Source organism: Eutrema salsugineum, unplaced genomic scaffold (assembly GCF_000478725.1).
Source record: "Eutrema salsugineum unplaced genomic scaffold, Eutsalg1_0 scaffold_1, whole genome shotgun sequence".
Taxonomy (NCBI): domain Eukaryota; kingdom Viridiplantae; phylum Streptophyta; class Magnoliopsida; order Brassicales; family Brassicaceae; genus Eutrema; species Eutrema salsugineum.
This window is the reverse complement of record NW_006256909.1, coordinates 6569858-6586128: the sequence shown is the minus strand read 5'-3', so window position 1 is coordinate 6586128 and position 16271 is coordinate 6569858. Positions and strand designations below refer to the sequence as shown.

Sequence of the window (16271 nt, the reverse complement as noted above, 5' to 3'; positions counted from 1 at the left end):
GTTTTGGAACATAAGGGACACCCTTAATTGGAGAGACTTTATTAGAATTTTATATAACTCTCTTTCAAATTTCAACATTATATTCGTGACCTTCAAATTATAGTATAATATATGTATTTGAGTAAGCTTATAAAAGTATTTTATTACAATTAGGCCCTAGTCAGTTCGATGCTCAGTAGTAGAAAGACTTGGCTTTATTATCTGCAGTGTCCTTGCAAAGAATTGACCGAACTTCCATGATTGATCTCGGAGGCTCCAAGTCCTGCTCTCTTAACGAATTGCCCAACAGTTGTTGCATCTGTGCTGCAAATGTATCGTCTAATATCTGCAAATATGCACCATTTCATATAACACGTAACATCAGGTAAAGTCTTAACTCATACTATCTAAGTAGCTTGTCTTTTATCGAGACTTACAGAGACAGCAACTCTAGAACCCTTGTACCAAGCTCTGTTCTCTTTCCTATTCTCCAAAAAGCTTAGAACAATCTGTCATGCACAGAAAAAAAAAGAATTCAGCTTTCCAACACCACAAAACAGAAAATCAGGAGAGGGCATTAATATAGTCACCTGCCCCATACGATCCCAATATCCTCGGGACAATGCAATGAAGACATGCGTTTCACAAACCGAGTGTAAATGATTCACTGTGTTGGTGATCTGCTCCTTCAGGTTATGCATTTTGCTTCTGATGTCCGATTCTCCAACACTCTCTTTAGAGTCCTGAAGAATCTTCTTCAACATTGTCGCCTTTTGTAGCTTGCTCTGAAAAAAAAAAATGAAACCGATTACAACAAAAGCAGTTAATAAAAGGAATTAAGATCCCAAGACATGCTAAATCCAACAAGATTACAAACATATGGACAAACGTTGCATAAGAAACATCCAAAAGCAGAAATGGCAAAAAGCAATGCACTATAAAGCTTTCTATTTCTGCTGCTGACAACAAATTTTGATCAGCTTCTAATTTCTTTTTATAACGTTTCAGCCGTGTAACTTGATCTACATACAAATAGCTAGGACACAAAAGAGTTCCTGGAAACTCACATTTTCTACGAGTTTTTCGACCACAGCCTGAAGGTAAGTACGAAACTTGGCTCGGAGCATCACTGTCACCTCCGAAAGGCGATCACCAGGAGCTGCATTACCACCATCCGGTATGCATGAAGACCATGCTTTAAATTTAGACTCTATATTAGGCCGTAGAACATCAAGCATCCTCTTCATGGAGTTTAATAGAATGCCCAGCTGCGACCAGCAAATAAAGAGTCTCTCAGCAAAACAAATCTTCTTTAACGGATATTTAAGGGAAAATGTAGGAACATTATTATGCGCACCTCATCCGGGACTACATATGCAATCACAGATCTTTTGGTCAGCTTTTGGACATACTTGAAGCTTAACTTTTTTGGAGCCAAGTTTTCTTTGAGAGGTGACAGGACATCTGCATACTGCTTATCCAGAGCTTCCACAATAGCCTTCTCAACATCAGCAATGGCCTAAAGAAACACAATTTATGTCAACCTTTACACTTTTATTTCTAAAGATGAAAAAATTATCGCCAATCCCTGATAATAACTGATCCACTTCTAATACGCATAGACCTTTTGTATCAATTTTTTGAAATTTTCTTGAATCCAAATTCACACCATAGATACAAATAAGTAGTAGCTTCTAACATGCAATGGAATATACAAGAACATATTTTTTTTAACAATACCGAAATCAAAAGGCATTGAGGAACAGCTAAACTTACATTCTCCAGAACAAAGATATATTCCGGCCATCTGGAAATGATAACTTGATAGTCCTGAATGGTTTCGTTCAGCCTGGTGTACATTTCATCAACAAATGGGGTTGTTGAATGCTGTGTCCTGACTCCAGACCATTTTACCTGCTTAAATGACACGCTATGTTAGAAGTCAGGTTCTCAATAATGCACCATAAGCTGAGAATAATGAGAAGAATGAGAGACGAGAGAAGTATAGATCGACTTATGTTAGATCGACTTATGTTATAAGAATCCAGAACACAACTCACATCCAGCGAATCACATAAATCATAATTCACACAGAAACAAATCTCCATTTGTACCAAGCTTCCATTTTTTGTAACTTATTAATGTGAATTGCACATCTTGGCGAAAATAGTTTTGTTCTCCATAGCGTTATTTTACACACACACACACACACACAAAAATCTGAAGAAAACCACATAGAGAATCCAGTATACATACCTTATCAAGTTTGCATGACTCAAGTAAGGAAAGGCGTCTATCTTGAATCCAAATCATAATATATAGGTGGAACAACTCTTTTGCATCAACACCGCCTTGGATAGGACTGTAAAATGGAAATGATACCAGTCAAAACAAGTGACAATCAAAAGATCAAATAAACTGAACGACCTACCTAATGTTCCAGCTGGAAAGATCACGTTGAAAGTCTGCAGTTGCAATCACAAGCTCTGCAACTGTTGGTGAAGGGCCAGAGGGCGGACATGCAACAAGGAATGTTCGAAGTCTGTTGCAGAGATCAGTGCTATATATAGACGCTGACAGGTTTGGAAGGTCAAGAAAGCTGCAAAAAAGAATATAACAAACATTGGGCAATCAACACCTGCAGGAAGATGCTCCAATAGGCTTAGGTGCAGTAAACCCGTCTAAAAATTTAAATCACATAAAATTTGATACTATAATGGCACAACAGTGGCTCAAAGATAACAAATAACACATGAATGCAATAGTATGGGTGATGCTAACTAGGTATAACCATAGGTTGCAAGGGAAGCTTACGGAAGGAAAGAAGATTCTACCAAACCTCTGGAAAAGAATTTGGCCATCCAATTAATAAATAAGTTAACAAGTCTGTCTATTGTAAGATGAAATTATTGCCACTACTTCAAAACTCAAGAGCTTGTGACCAACTAGCCGGTAACAGTATCCACTACAGTTGGCTAGGGTAGGTCAGCAAAGAATATTTTGGTAGAAGATCTACTTCGTTGCTTATTTTGGACAACAGTAGCGTTCAATTCTTTTTTTTTTTATATCCATTATTTTTAATAACTTTTTTTTCACTTGCATACTAACCTGGGAAGTATATCTTGATTTTGGATCTCAATATCAGTAAAAATCTCATTCTTTACATTCTTGCAGACCATAGTCATTTTCTGGTAAGCAGCCGACATTGCAGAAGGATCCCAAAAATTGGGTTCACTGTTGTTTGTAACAAACTCATCTGTCTCACCCATGTGCCTTCTAGATCTCTTCTTTGCTGCTGCCTATAAAACCATTGATGCCAAATAGATGAGAAAAACTAATCAAGAGTGAGGAGAGGCAACTGAGAGGCTGTATGCTAGACCTGGAAGTAATGACAAAGATTAGTCTGATCCTCGGGAGACAGGATATCATGCAGAAGCATGTACAATTTAACAGCAGGAGTGAGTGCTGGCGCCGGAACTCCTGTTGCAGAACTGACTACACCAGTCATTCCAGAGAATGAGGACTCGTCAAGAGATTTGTAGTTCTCGAAGACCAACTTGAGAATCTGCTCGATCTGGTCCTTGATTTCATTCAGGATCCGATTCTGTTGAAAGCAAAAAAAAAAAAAAAAAATATAGATTCATAAGCGGTTCGGAAGCACAAAGCGCATGTGTGTAACAAGACTAATATGCTTCCACATGAAGAAAAATAAATCAACACCAAATAGGATTAAACTTCGGTGGTATGAAGAATCGTTTGATGCTTAAAATTGGTATGCGAGCAACGACGTGAAAACTCTGTCATTCACCATCGTATGCACACCAATGAATTTAATGGTGAATAACACAGAATAATTGCTAGTGTCGTGCTCTAAGTCAAGTATTGATCATAGTATACAAGCTAACTTTGGGGTCGAATCTTATTCATGGTTTTACATGAGACAACATCCACAAAATTTCAAAACCCACAAAAAAAAAACAGAAAACGGCAAAGAAAGAATAATAGATAATTGCGGATCTACCTCTTGATGACTCAAGGCGCTCTTGCCATTTCCTTTCATGATGACAGGTGTTAACAAGTCATGCACTAAATGGAGACAGTCTGAAGTCGGTGTAGCGACATCCATTACATAGGACAAGTATCTTAAAGCAACAGAAAGGAACAAGGAGAAAACGGAGTTACAGCATATCCCTCAAATGATAAGACAGGAAATTAGAAAGTGAGTAAGGTATACCTGAGCTTGGTGTAGACATCGGAAATCCCATAGTAGGAGGCAAATTCTTCCAAAAGCCATTTCCATGAACCATATAACAACAAGTTTCTTTGCTGAAACCGCTGCATTTTCAAGGCCACTTCCAGGACTAGGTCATATGCGACTGTTTCCGCAACAGAACCACACTAAAAGAAGATGAGAAACAATCAATAGACCAAAATCTTCCGAGTACTATACAATGAGTTTTATATCTGTGTTCAGAGACACAATCTGCAGAGGATATCCAAACTTCATATATAATTTTGAGCAAGGTTATAATTATTGGACTAAAAATAAAGGAATGTCATGTAAGAGGAGCTGAATACACGTGCTTGAGCTCTTAAAACACCATAAAGCTCCCATATTTTAATAAAATTGCTAGTAATCAACAACTCTTACAGAATAATATTTTCTGGTTAAAACGATCACTAACAACTAGTACTATGAACATGATAAGATATTGTTGTTGTACGAGATAAAATTTTAAAGTTCCTCAAGGAAATGGGCTGCTGGAGTGTCTCTCGGTATACTACAAAGAAATGCCAATCCACGTGTAGAAAGCAAACAAAAAGAAAGATCATCAAAGGTACCAGATATAATGAGTGATAGGTAGTTAACATACCTTCAAATGGCTGTTATCATCAAAACTTGCTGAATAATCAATATAGAGCTGGAGTTTTCCCACAAGTTGATGTTCTGGCTCACGAAAAATAGACCACCAGCGAAGTTTCTCAGCCTGTATGCTTTCTTCATTAGAAACATTTGAAACGTACTAGCAAATTTTCAAAAAAGAGCAAGTAAAAATGACATACTGAATCTTCCGAAAAATTAGCTAACTGTACAAGCACGCGCCCGAAATCCTTCCCGTTTGAATCAAGTATTTCAACAATCAGATCATCACCATGACTATCAGGAAAGCTGTTGAAATTTCATGTACTTTGTCAGACACCACAGGTATGGAAAGTTACCCAAAATGAATTTGGGAGAGGGGAGAGAAGAGTTGTAAACATAAGTACATACAAAACATGGCTTTCACCGGATCCGGGTTGCATCATAATGGCGTCATCTTCAGTTAAGCTTTTCAATCTTAACCTACACGAGTATGTTTCTGAAATGACAGAACCAAACAGATTAATCGATATTTATAAAAGTAAAATTTCTTCTTAACTGCGCCCACACATACTGATATATGTATGACATATGCTTAGTAGAGTTAATTCTCCCCAAATAGGGAAGTAGTTAATAACTTTCACATACCTTGTACAACATCATAAGACGTTGAACTATTACGTAGACTTGTGACACCAATTTTCAGGAGACCAGAAACTTGTTTTAAGTACTGTGTACTGGCATGTACATATCCCAGGCTTTGACGTGATAGCGAATTGGCTGGTACACGGACATGGATCTTCCTTAGAGCCCGCCATCCAGAAAATAAGCGTGTTGACATGTTGGAAAAGCGAACCCGGATTTTCTCAAACTTTATCAGCGATGGCTTCAAAGATGATATACTACAACCGGTTGGAGCATCCACAACGGTTTTCACGCGACGTACTGCAAAAGTAGACAAGTTTATTTACGACTACTGATTATAGAAGGGCTGCCAAAGAAGCAGATGGGACATGGAACTCAGGTTTACCTTGCACCATCATTTTGCCGATGTTTTTCTTAGGTTTTGGTGCAGCTCCCTCGTGCGGAGCCTGTGAAGATCGCTTCGCCAGCAGTTCCTCCTCTGATTGCAAAAGGAGTTGCTGCAACCTGATATTCAGTAATTACTTGTGAGGCATGTGGATGACAACTATTCACTTTAGTTTGTATAAGGACATATGAAATATCAACTCAGCAAATAATATTGTGAAAAATAAGGAATACATATGAAGACTAACCAAGCGGCTATATAAAATATCTACGGGGCAATAATAAGCTCACCCAAATGCTTCTCGTAGAAGAGCACATTCATTTTCCAAAAACATTGGTGCCTCCATGCAACCCTTTGCCCACGCATGAAGGCAAAGTCGTACACATGCATCATAGGAGACCACAGCATGCCATGGCCCACGAGCACTGTGTCAGGGTACATAAAAACAGGCGGGAGTGATTAAAAATAATCCAACTTGGCTACTAAACTGATTGAAGATAACACTGGGGTTTTCTATGTGTCTATATTCACTTTCTGAAGCAGTAAACAAGCTAATCAGATTAGATCCAAATTACCTTGCATGAAAAGTTGGCAGCCGAGCTGGTTGTTGATCAGATGGCCCAGATGACTCAGAAGCAGCACTAGGTCTAACAAGAGTAGAAGCAAAACGTTAAAATAATTTATCAAACTCAGAAATTATTTCATATAAAGAGCTAAAAAGTAGAATACCTAGTAAAGTGGCCAGTCTTTCTACTTTCTACACAATCTCCTGTTTTGACTTCTGAAACCTGAACGCTTGAAGTTGCTGGTTTAATTTCTTCAGATTCCTCTGCTAGCCCGGAAAATGGAGGGGCACTAGGAATATCGCTTACTTCTTCAGAAGAAAACTTATCGTCAAGCTCCTGCAAAATGAACGAGAGTTTGAGAAGATCAATCAAGAAACAAATCACATCCCTCTTGCTGTGCCATTACACAAGTAAAACTGAGCCAACACATGCAATTCTTGTCTGATTTGCCATACAGCCTGTATAGCGTTAGCTAAAGCACAAGCTCCTGACTCCAATCAACGAAAACATCAAAACGGATGAGGACGCTACTTTTTTCCATACTTGTCATTTTATTGGTCATCCATCATACGAAACCGTGTTTGATCCAGCTATAATGCTCTACGATCGGAGATTTTAACACAAATGATATATATTCTAAAGATACAAATGCGAAAGGTTCAAACCTTCTCTACGGCAGCTCCACCGTGCGTCTTAGGTGAGTGAGTTTCAGCTCGAAATTCACCGCCGTTAATCCTCCCATCCGACGGCCGCGGAGAAAACTGCGAGCTACTAGCTGAATCCGTGGATTCATCCTCCTCCGTATCACTATCAAATCTGGGTTCCGTCAGTCTGGGAGCACCGACGAGAGTGTCTCTGGAGGAGCTCACCTCGGAGTACGTATAACACGAAGAGTTTCTTCCGTAACTACGACCCACGCCACTGGACACTCTACTGTTCTCAGGAGACGAATCGAGGGAGACGTCGTCGGAATTTGTACTCATATCGTCTTCGGAAGCAGAAGAAGTGGCTTCAGCATCAGCCACTAAGGTTCTGGTGACCGGTACAGGAGCTGAGGCTGATACTTCGCCATTACGGACCTTGGGAACGGGCAATTCCAATCCTCCGTCGGAGATCATGGTGTAATCTTCGAAATTGAATCCAAGCACAGTGTGATGGAAGTTGCTAAAATTGAGCAAATGAGATCTTGCTTTAGAAGAGAATTCTCAGTAATTTCACAGATCGAGCTAGATTTTACAATGGAAGAGACGAAGAAAGCTTAATAAGAAAGCTTTCTCGGAGGAGCGAGGGAGAGAGAGAGACGATCGAAATCTGTGCACTTCAAATTGTTTTTTCTGTGTGTTTATTTTTTTTTTATTTTAGAAATCTTTTTGCTACTTTTAATTACCTTTTAGTTTTGAAAAATTAGGAGGAATTCAAATTTGGGAAGGGATAGAGAGGAAAGGGAATCGAGTAAGTCGAGTTGGTAAGACATCCGAAAACGTCGTCGTCATGAGCTTGATGGGAGCTGGGAGCGCATAACGGGTAGTGGTGACGTGGAAACGCAATTCTTCAGCATATTTTACAGTGTAAAACAACAAAAAAATGGTTTTGAAAATGGGAAAAGGAAGAGTAACGTTATAATTTGTTGTTTCTAGTTATGTTAGCTGCAAAATAGGTGGTGGTGGGGACAAATCGACTTGTGTCTTGTTTTCTTACAGCAGATCTACCATTTTTTTGTCAACATATTCCATTCGAATTTTCAAAGTGGTAAGTGAAAATTATTATGGAAAAAATAGTGACATGTAATTGCGTTTATGTTTCTGTGTTTGCAATTATGTAAGAAAATTGCGTTTATGTAGCTAAGCAAGAAAATTGCATTTTGTTGAAGATACTATAAATATGAAACGTTTCACTTGCTTAACTTGCAATACTGATACTATCTTTCTTTCCACATGGAGGAAATTTGTTGAGCATCCGTGACAAGACTTGACTTTTCTGAGTTGCTTAAGCTTTTATTTCTGGAGATGCAACAAAAAATGTAGAAAAGATGTTGAGTTCTAAACAAGATTGTTGCCCATGACACTTATTCTCATTGATCGATGATTCTTCCAATTCTGAATGTCTTTAATTTACTGAAAATGCCCCTCCACTTTTATACAAAATTAACGAAAGAGCCTAATGTGATGATGAACTTGGCCCTTTGGCTTTTACGGAGATATTATATGACATTTGAAATTCTACAAATGGATCACTTAATTTGGTGAAACTAATCATTGATTTAATAATCTTTTGTTTGTTTATAGAGATGCAACTAAAGAATACTACAAGGGTGTTGAGATCTAAACATGTGCACTTCATTATATCACATGAGCCTGATTGATTGATGAATCCTCCAATGTTTTCATTACAGTAAACATTTTCCACGTTCTGAAATAATCTTTATTTCAAACAAGTGCACAATCAATTGTCTCCTGCCCTTATTGCAATCTTTTTTCACTTTCAAAATCTCAGACATGGCAGAAATAAATAAGGAAAAGAGATAATGAGACTCTTTTAAGTTTGAGAAAGTGTTGGTTTTTATTATGCGTACAAGTCGTCCACATTGCACTCGCCCAGGTACACTTTGACACTCCGTGGTGATCCGCAGCTTCCTTCAGCTATCAGAACTCTGTCGTTTGCAGACATGTGCGCTATGATCTTGTATATCATCTCGATCTGCAAAATTCAAAAGATAAAAAAAAAACTTCTTGACACGTCCATTTGAAAACTGACTAACATCAAAATATTTCCTCTAGAGGATTTGGACGTTACTTCCTCAGGACAATGGCAACGATCAGCTATCTCGTCCAGTGTCAATGGCTCTACCGGATCTTTACAACTGCAAGCAGAGGAAGCATGAGTGGTCTCTCCTGTCAAGATTTGAAAGAGAAGCAGACATGGTTTGATTCCTTACCTGGCTTCATTAAGAACTGACAATACACGCTTTTGCAGGGCCAGAACCTCTGCTGCTGCCTTTTTACCGGCTTCCACACCTGAAATCGTTTTCCTCTTTTATTTTTCAGCTTCAGTGGGTAAATTTCAAAACAAGGGTTTTTAGATTTTGGCTGAATATCTCTACCGGGTTGGTGGTAAGCGTTTATGTTGACAATGAAGGCATATAACCCGACCGCTCTTTCGTAAAGAGCTATAAGAGCCCCAACAGATCTTGGTGTCACTTCCTCTATAGTAACACTAATGGACTCTCTACCGTTTGCATATAAAGCAGATCTAGTTCCCTGCATAAAATTCAAACCAGCTCATCAGTGGGGAAGATAATCCAGACACGGTGTGTGTAATGAGTGAACATGAACATCATCTTCGACTAAAAGAGATTCTTAAATCAGACCTGTAGCATCCCAAAGAGGTAGTCTCCACAAGTAACACCTGGCTCAAGATCCCAATCATGACCTGGAGGTCTGTCCCGTTGCACTTCTATGAAGGTTGCAAAGAAATTGTGCACACCCTCTCTCAGCTGTTGAATGTAGCTAATGAAATTCAAAAAGAAACAAATATTGTTGCATTAAAGAGCTCCATTTTGCTTCGTTCTCAATAAGAAAACTCTATAAATAAAGGAAACTCACGCATGCTGATCTGTGCTCCCTTTATTCCCATATACAGTTAACCCTTGATTAACCTGCAAATTCACATCACCATTCCTTGGGATCACACTCGTAATAATAAAATTGACGAAGCAGTACATAGGTTTCAGTTCTTCCACGAAGGAGCGGTAAAAAAATTTCACTCAATCATGCGCACAAGTAATTAAGCAACCAAGTTACACTTCTCAGGACATCTTAAATGCTCATGATCTCTCATTTGGAGTACTGCAGTGAGAATTGAAGAAAGAGTATGCTTACCGTGTTACCGTCAAGATCAAACTCCTTTCCTAATGATTCCATGACCAGCTGCTGCAGATACCGACTAAATAGTAGTAAGCTATCCTTGTAAGGAAGAATAACCATATCCTGTAAAAGAAAAGAACAAGAAGTAAAAAGGTCAATAAGAACACAATCCCCTTCCTTGTCATAGAAACTCCCAAAAAAATATTGAGAAAAAATACCTTGGAACCAACGCCATCGGAAGCCCAGTACCAACACATTGCTAAGAGTGCTGCAGGGTTATTTTTGAGCTGAAAGAAGAAAGAAATTTACAGGCTAGAGTGGGTCATAGTAGACTATCTAAAGTGTATGAGTGTGATATGACATTCCACTAAAACCCTGGTATTCCTAGACAAGCTGCAACATGTAAGACTTACTGAAGTTGTCCTAGTAGCCTCATCCATTATTGCAGCACCAGCAAGCATCTCTCTAATATCAATCCCCTATACGATGAAAGTCTCCATCAATATAGATAAAAGCAAAGAATGATCTTACTAAGTTTAAAGTGAATGTACCAGTTACCTGTAGTGCTGCTGGAAGCAGACCAACTGCAGACATTACTGATGTTCTTCCACCCACCCAGTCGTACATAGGAAATCTAGCTAACCAACCTTCAATTCTTGCCGTGTTATCCAGCAACGAGTTTTCTTGTGTTATTGCAACACCCTGCATAAGCATACAGCGCAAATTTGCTACTGAGGGACTACAGTTGGGCAGAAGTTGAAACAAAATCATATGCAATACATCTGAGGGTGTCTAATCATCCTTGGGAAGCCAGTTTTTTTTTCTTGGGACAAAATACACTAGTCTCTAATATTTTCCAGCATTATATTACAGCATCCTTCCCATGTTCAGCAAAAAGCGGAAACAAAAACCTGAGATAAAGACCTGTTTTGCGAAATTCAGACCAGCGTCACGGAATGCTTTCTGCACTTCTAACAGTCCATTTCTAGTTTCAGGAGTACCTCCACTCTGGGAAACACGTAAGAAAGTAAGTCATGCTCGCCAATATCAGGACCATCCATAATATAAACAGCCAGTGCACACAACTGAATAAAGTGTACACAACTGAGTAAAGCACACACCTTTGAGATGACAATTACTAAAGTTGAGGCAAGCTCTGAACCAAGTTGTGCGATCTGATGATCGATTCCAGCAGGGTCGGTATTGTCAATGAATCTTATCTACCAACAGCCAAGGGGAAAAAGGGGTCATAAAAAGCACGTGGAACCCAAAAATAACATCAACTACACAACAAATTAGACTTTTTCAATCAGAAAAAGCTAAGACAGGAGATTCTTCCATGAGGCAGACATAAAAGAACACCCTTTTGTTAAAAGAGGCTGTCTAAGAGTCTTAACATCAAATGAATGTAACGTTGACTGCAATTAGAACGGTGCCAGATACCTTCAACGGAGGATTATCAGGAGCCAATGCCTCAGCAACAAATTGAGGTCCAAGAGCTGAACCTCCAATACCTACAGAAAGTATCTGAGTAAAACGACCCGCAGGAGAAGATGGTGGCTTTATCTGCAATGTAGAAGCAAAATTAAGTGCGAATAGCAAATTCAGATAGTGAGCTAAAGTAAGACTCTGCATTCCAGTAATCAGAAACGCGATCAATTGACACCAAAATGATCAAATTTCTCAACAAGGCAGGATCGAAATACTGACCTTGCCAGAGATAATGTCATCGGCGAAACCACAGATAGAATCAAGTGTGTTCTCGATCAGGGTCTTTAACGTCGGCTTGGGAGCGAGGTTAGAGTTCCTGAGCCAGTAGTGTCCAACCATCCTTCCTTCATCTGGATTCGCTATAGACCCTTTTTCGAGATCATCCATGGCCTTGAAAGCTGCTTTGAATCGTTGCTCCATATCGACCACAAACTCATCGGTGAATCCGACGCGACTGACATCGAGATACAGCCCGAGGTCTTTCTGCTGATACAGCCAATCGAGGTATCGGTTCCAAAGCGCATCGGGATCCTTTATAAGCTCTTTCTTGGCATCAGCGTGAGAAATGTCGCGAGCCACGGAGCGAGACGCGGAGAGAGTCAACGGTGGATGGGATGGTTTGGAGGTATGTGGGAAAGAGAAGGAGTCTCTGGTCGCCGCCGTCAATGCTTTAACGAAATGGGTTTTGGCAGGTTTGAGAGAAGAAGAAGAAGAGTAGAGGCCGGAGAGGGAAGCCATCTTGGAAGACAGCGATGTTTACGAGAGAGGAGAGTCAACAATGGAGAGAGAAAGAGAAAGGGTCGGGCGTTTTATTCAGGAGGATTCGTATTGTTTGTGTTTTTTTTTTTCCGATTTTGATATTTGGAGGAACCAATGAACAGAGATGAGTCGGGAAAGAGTTTTGTCCTTTGGTGGAAGCGAACGGCCCTGCTTAAAGCTTTATCACTCTTACGACTATACCATTTCCTCAATATCTATTCCTCTCCTACCTTTGGCATCTCGTATTATATTCTGTTTCACATGTGGCCCTGCCATTTCAAATAATCAACTAACGCCTGAATTCCACATAAACAAATGTGCAAGTGGTAGACCAAATGATTTGTTATATTAGGTATGAAATATTTTTTCAGAGAATACGAATCAAGAGAAAGACTCCAGCTTGCTAATGTAAAATTCTTAAAAAAATGCTACATGTAAAATCCTCTTTTGACCTATACCCTTCCTAACTAACCAAAATAGATAGCCACACCAAATAGTTACACACGAGAGACATCATGCCAAAGTAATTTGATACCAAAGTCAAGTGATACTATGCATATTTTCTTGAAATAGTTTTAGAGTTGCTATGTAGTGATTGTGAACTGATCCATCATTTCAAGTGAAAAAATATTCCAGTGCTAGCTTACCGGTCTAACAGACTTTGTGTCTTGGACATTCGACCTAAGGTTTATAAACCTTTTGTTGAAAACTTTCACTTAGGTGTTTCCTAATAAAAAGTAAAAACTAATTTGCTATGGCCTGTTGGACAAGCACAAGTTACGCCTAGAGGAGTTGATAAACACGAATTTAAACCTGCATATTTTACTCTTGGTTTAGAATTATATGTCCATAGACATTAGGTTTATATGTCAATTGTCATGCATTGATTTTGCATGTTTCCCGCATTTTATAGCTTAATAGAGTCAACAAAATGAAAATGGAGCAACATTTTCAAATTAGTATTGTTTAGATCTGGAAACGAATGATGTTTATTCAGAGTCAGAGATAAAGGATGCACTTGATAATTCTGAATTTGCTGAACATAAAATGTAGTATGAATTATCATAACCGAAACCTAATTTTTGAATCACAAAAATCCAAAACAACCTACTAAAATTGTATAGTTTTGCACGAGGAATGGATTTTGACACAAAATGCGCAGAAAAAACGAGAGGGTACTTACTACTAATTGTGGGTTAGGAGGTAAACTTGATGACGTCATAAAAGCAAGGGAAAGGGGGAAAAACGAAAAAGAGAGAACCCCAAAAAAAAAAAAAGAAGAAGCTATCTCGTTCGTCGCAGGACGCAGAACAAAACAACACCGCCCGTTGAGGGAGGTCAGACCAGAAGTCGCTCGCGAGCCTTATTATTGTGTAATCCCTTTGTGGTGGGGTTTTGCTAGCGATCTCTGGTTACTGTTGGATTTGTCATCGATTTCTTCTGGTCTTTTTCTTCGCTGGAGAGAGCACCGGAAGGTTGTGGCGAATTTTTCAAATGAAATAGAACACGGGGAGAGAATATATTCGCTATCCTCGAATTCGTCTGCTGGGTAGCTAGGATTTTTCTGATTTCTGACGCTTATTCTTCTTCTTCTCTCCATGACACAACGGGTCTTCGAAGCCTGGAAAGGAAGTAATGTAAGCCTTTTTACCATCAAATGATTGAGCCTGGATTTTCCTTTTCTAATTTCGGGGCTGGAAGATGGATATTCTCTGAATTCTGTTCCCCGGTATGAAAGTGCCTGGGTTTTAGTTGAGTTTGCGATGCTTCCTGAGTTTTTTTCACAGGGAATTGTTTTGGAATTAGGTTTTTCTCGAGTTCGTTGTGTGCATTTTGTTTTCTGATCATTACTTTTTTTTCATTGGGAAGATTGTTATTATTTGTGCGAAATCGTAATGGCTTGATGGGTTTTGAATTAAACATTGGGGAATTAGTGGTCATGGGACTCATAAGCTGTGTATGTTGGTTTGATGGTTTGAACTAGACCTGCATTTTAGCATTATCTTATCATCAATCTTTTGCTCCATGCAGCCGTGATCTCTATATCTACCAAATTGATGAACTTACTAATGCATCATTGGGTTTCTTGATTCATATTTGAAGCATGACCATGTATCAGCAATTGGAAGTATCCCTGAATGCTTTGCTTGACTCCACACATGTTTAAACTCATAGTGGTAATACCAAAAATGGTCTATATGATCTTGATTTGCTCTTTCCGTGCTCTTTTGCAGAAATTCATCTTTGGTGGGAGATTAATATTTGGTCCAGATGCTAGATCAGTGCCTGTTACTGTGCTACTGATCATAGTTCCAGTTATTTTATTCTGTATATTTGTAGCAAGGCATCTTCGCCATGAGTTCTCGCCCTACAATGCGGGATATGCTATCTTCGTGGTCGCTATTCTGTTCACTATTTATGTAAGTTTCTCCGACGCCCACCTGATAGCCCTATATCTCTTACTGCTGTAAATATTTGATGTCTTGCTTTACGTTTGTTTCTTGTTTGCTTGCTGATTAAGCGGGTTATCAACAACATTAATTGTTTTGTTTTGGTTAAATGTTATGTTTTATGAAGCATCAGAGTTTGATTCTTTGGGATGGACCTTGATTGGTTAAAAGTATTTTGTTTGAAAATGACTTGACTACAGGGTGTTCATGTAGCATAAGATGTTCTATCACTTGTTTCGTGGGTCAGATTTTGATTGATTTATTTATTTTTCTTTTTGCTTTGCTGAATCAAGTAGTTGGTTTTGAATTTTGATAGGTATTGATCCTCCTCTTCTTCACATCTGCAAGAGATCCTGGTATTGTTCCACGAAATTCACAACCACCAGAGGAAGAACTACGCTATGAGACAACAGTATCAGCTGATGGAAGACAAACACCAAGTGTTCAAATTCCTAGGACGAAAGAAGTCATTGTTAATGGCGTTTCTGTTAGAGTGAAATACTGCGATACGTGCATGCTTTACAGGCCTCCTCGTTGCTCTCACTGTTCCATTTGCAACAACTGTGTTGAGCGCTTTGATCATCATTGCCCGTGGGTGGGCCAATGCATTGGACTGGTAAGCTCATTTAAAAGCATATTGACCTTTGAAAAGGATATTGTTTTTGGATATCGCCAGAAAATGTGTGAAGTTTCCTTTTCTCCTATCTGAAATGGCTAAGATCCGTTTTAGCTGATTGCCCAATCTGTATCCTGCCATCTTGTCTTGTTACGTGGGTAGACTCTGACTTAGAAAGTTCTGTCCATTTGCAGAGAAACTATAGGTATTTCTTTATGTTTGTTTCTTCGGCAACGCTTCTCTGCATCTATGTGTTTGCGATGTCGGCTTTATACATCAAGATTCTGATGGATGATCAACGGGGAACTGTGTGGAGAGCAATGAGAGCATCACCTTTCTCTGTTGTGCTGATGATATATTGCTTTATCGCCTTGTGGTTTGTTGGAGGGCTCACAGGGTTTCACTTGTACCTCATAAGTACAAACCAGGTCAGTTGTTCCCTTTTGTTTTAGAATTCTGATTTCTACTTGCAATCGCTGGAAATTGTGAGTAAACTAAGAACAATGTTGTACATGTTTTACAGACAACCTATGAGAATTTCCGGTACAGACCAAACAGCAGAACCCATAGTCTATAGCCGTGACTGTGCAACCATTTCCTGGAGGTATTTGCTCAAAGCTAGCCCTCGAGACACAACTTTAGAGCCTTCATCCAAG

At 39.1% G+C, this 16271-nt stretch overlaps 3 protein-coding genes across 3 annotated transcripts in view; 1 reads left to right on the top strand and 2 right to left on the bottom strand.

Moving 5' to 3' along the window:
* Positions 1–62: 62 nt before the first annotated feature.
* LOC18030575 lies at positions 63–7761 on the bottom strand. Its single transcript, XM_006413347.2, has 21 exons — positions 7102–7761; positions 6600–6772; positions 6446–6517; positions 6161–6295; positions 5871–5989; positions 5489–5785; positions 5252–5339; positions 5044–5149; positions 4854–4967; positions 4214–4377; positions 4001–4121; positions 3359–3583; positions 3088–3278; positions 2411–2578; positions 2236–2341; positions 1756–1893; positions 1337–1498; positions 1047–1247; positions 570–764; positions 417–488; positions 63–325 (listed from the first exon to the last, which is right to left on the bottom strand). The coding sequence occupies exons 1-21, from the start codon at positions 7552–7554 to the stop codon at positions 173–175; spliced, it is 3453 nt and encodes a 1150-aa protein (XP_006413410.1). The 5' UTR covers positions 7555–7761; the 3' UTR covers positions 63–172.
* A 1036-nt stretch (positions 7762–8797) lies between these two features.
* LOC18030574 (glucose-6-phosphate isomerase 1, chloroplastic) lies at positions 8798–12642 on the bottom strand. The gene is made up of 14 exons (XM_006413346.2): positions 12010–12642; positions 11743–11865; positions 11421–11519; positions 11224–11307; positions 10858–11001; positions 10713–10778; positions 10518–10586; positions 10315–10422; positions 10039–10091; positions 9804–9942; positions 9537–9693; positions 9372–9450; positions 9230–9296; positions 8798–9133 (listed from the first exon to the last, which is right to left on the bottom strand). The coding sequence occupies exons 1-14, from the start codon at positions 12526–12528 to the stop codon at positions 8999–9001; spliced, it is 1842 nt and encodes a 613-aa protein (XP_006413409.1). The 5' UTR covers positions 12529–12642; the 3' UTR covers positions 8798–8998.
* A 1176-nt stretch (positions 12643–13818) lies between these two features.
* Positions 13819–16271, top strand: part of LOC18030573 (protein S-acyltransferase 8) — a 2978-nt gene continuing 525 nt past the window's right edge. Inside the window, 6 exon segments of the mRNA XM_006413345.2 lie at positions 13819–14186; positions 14784–14969; positions 15316–15615; positions 15810–16043; positions 16139–16266; positions 16268–16271. The exon segment at positions 16268–16271 is cut by the window's right edge and continues 525 nt beyond it. Coding sequence (XP_006413408.2) covers positions 14148–14186; positions 14784–14969; positions 15316–15615; positions 15810–16043; positions 16139–16266; positions 16268–16271 — 891 coding nt within the window. The 5' untranslated portion in view covers positions 13819–14147.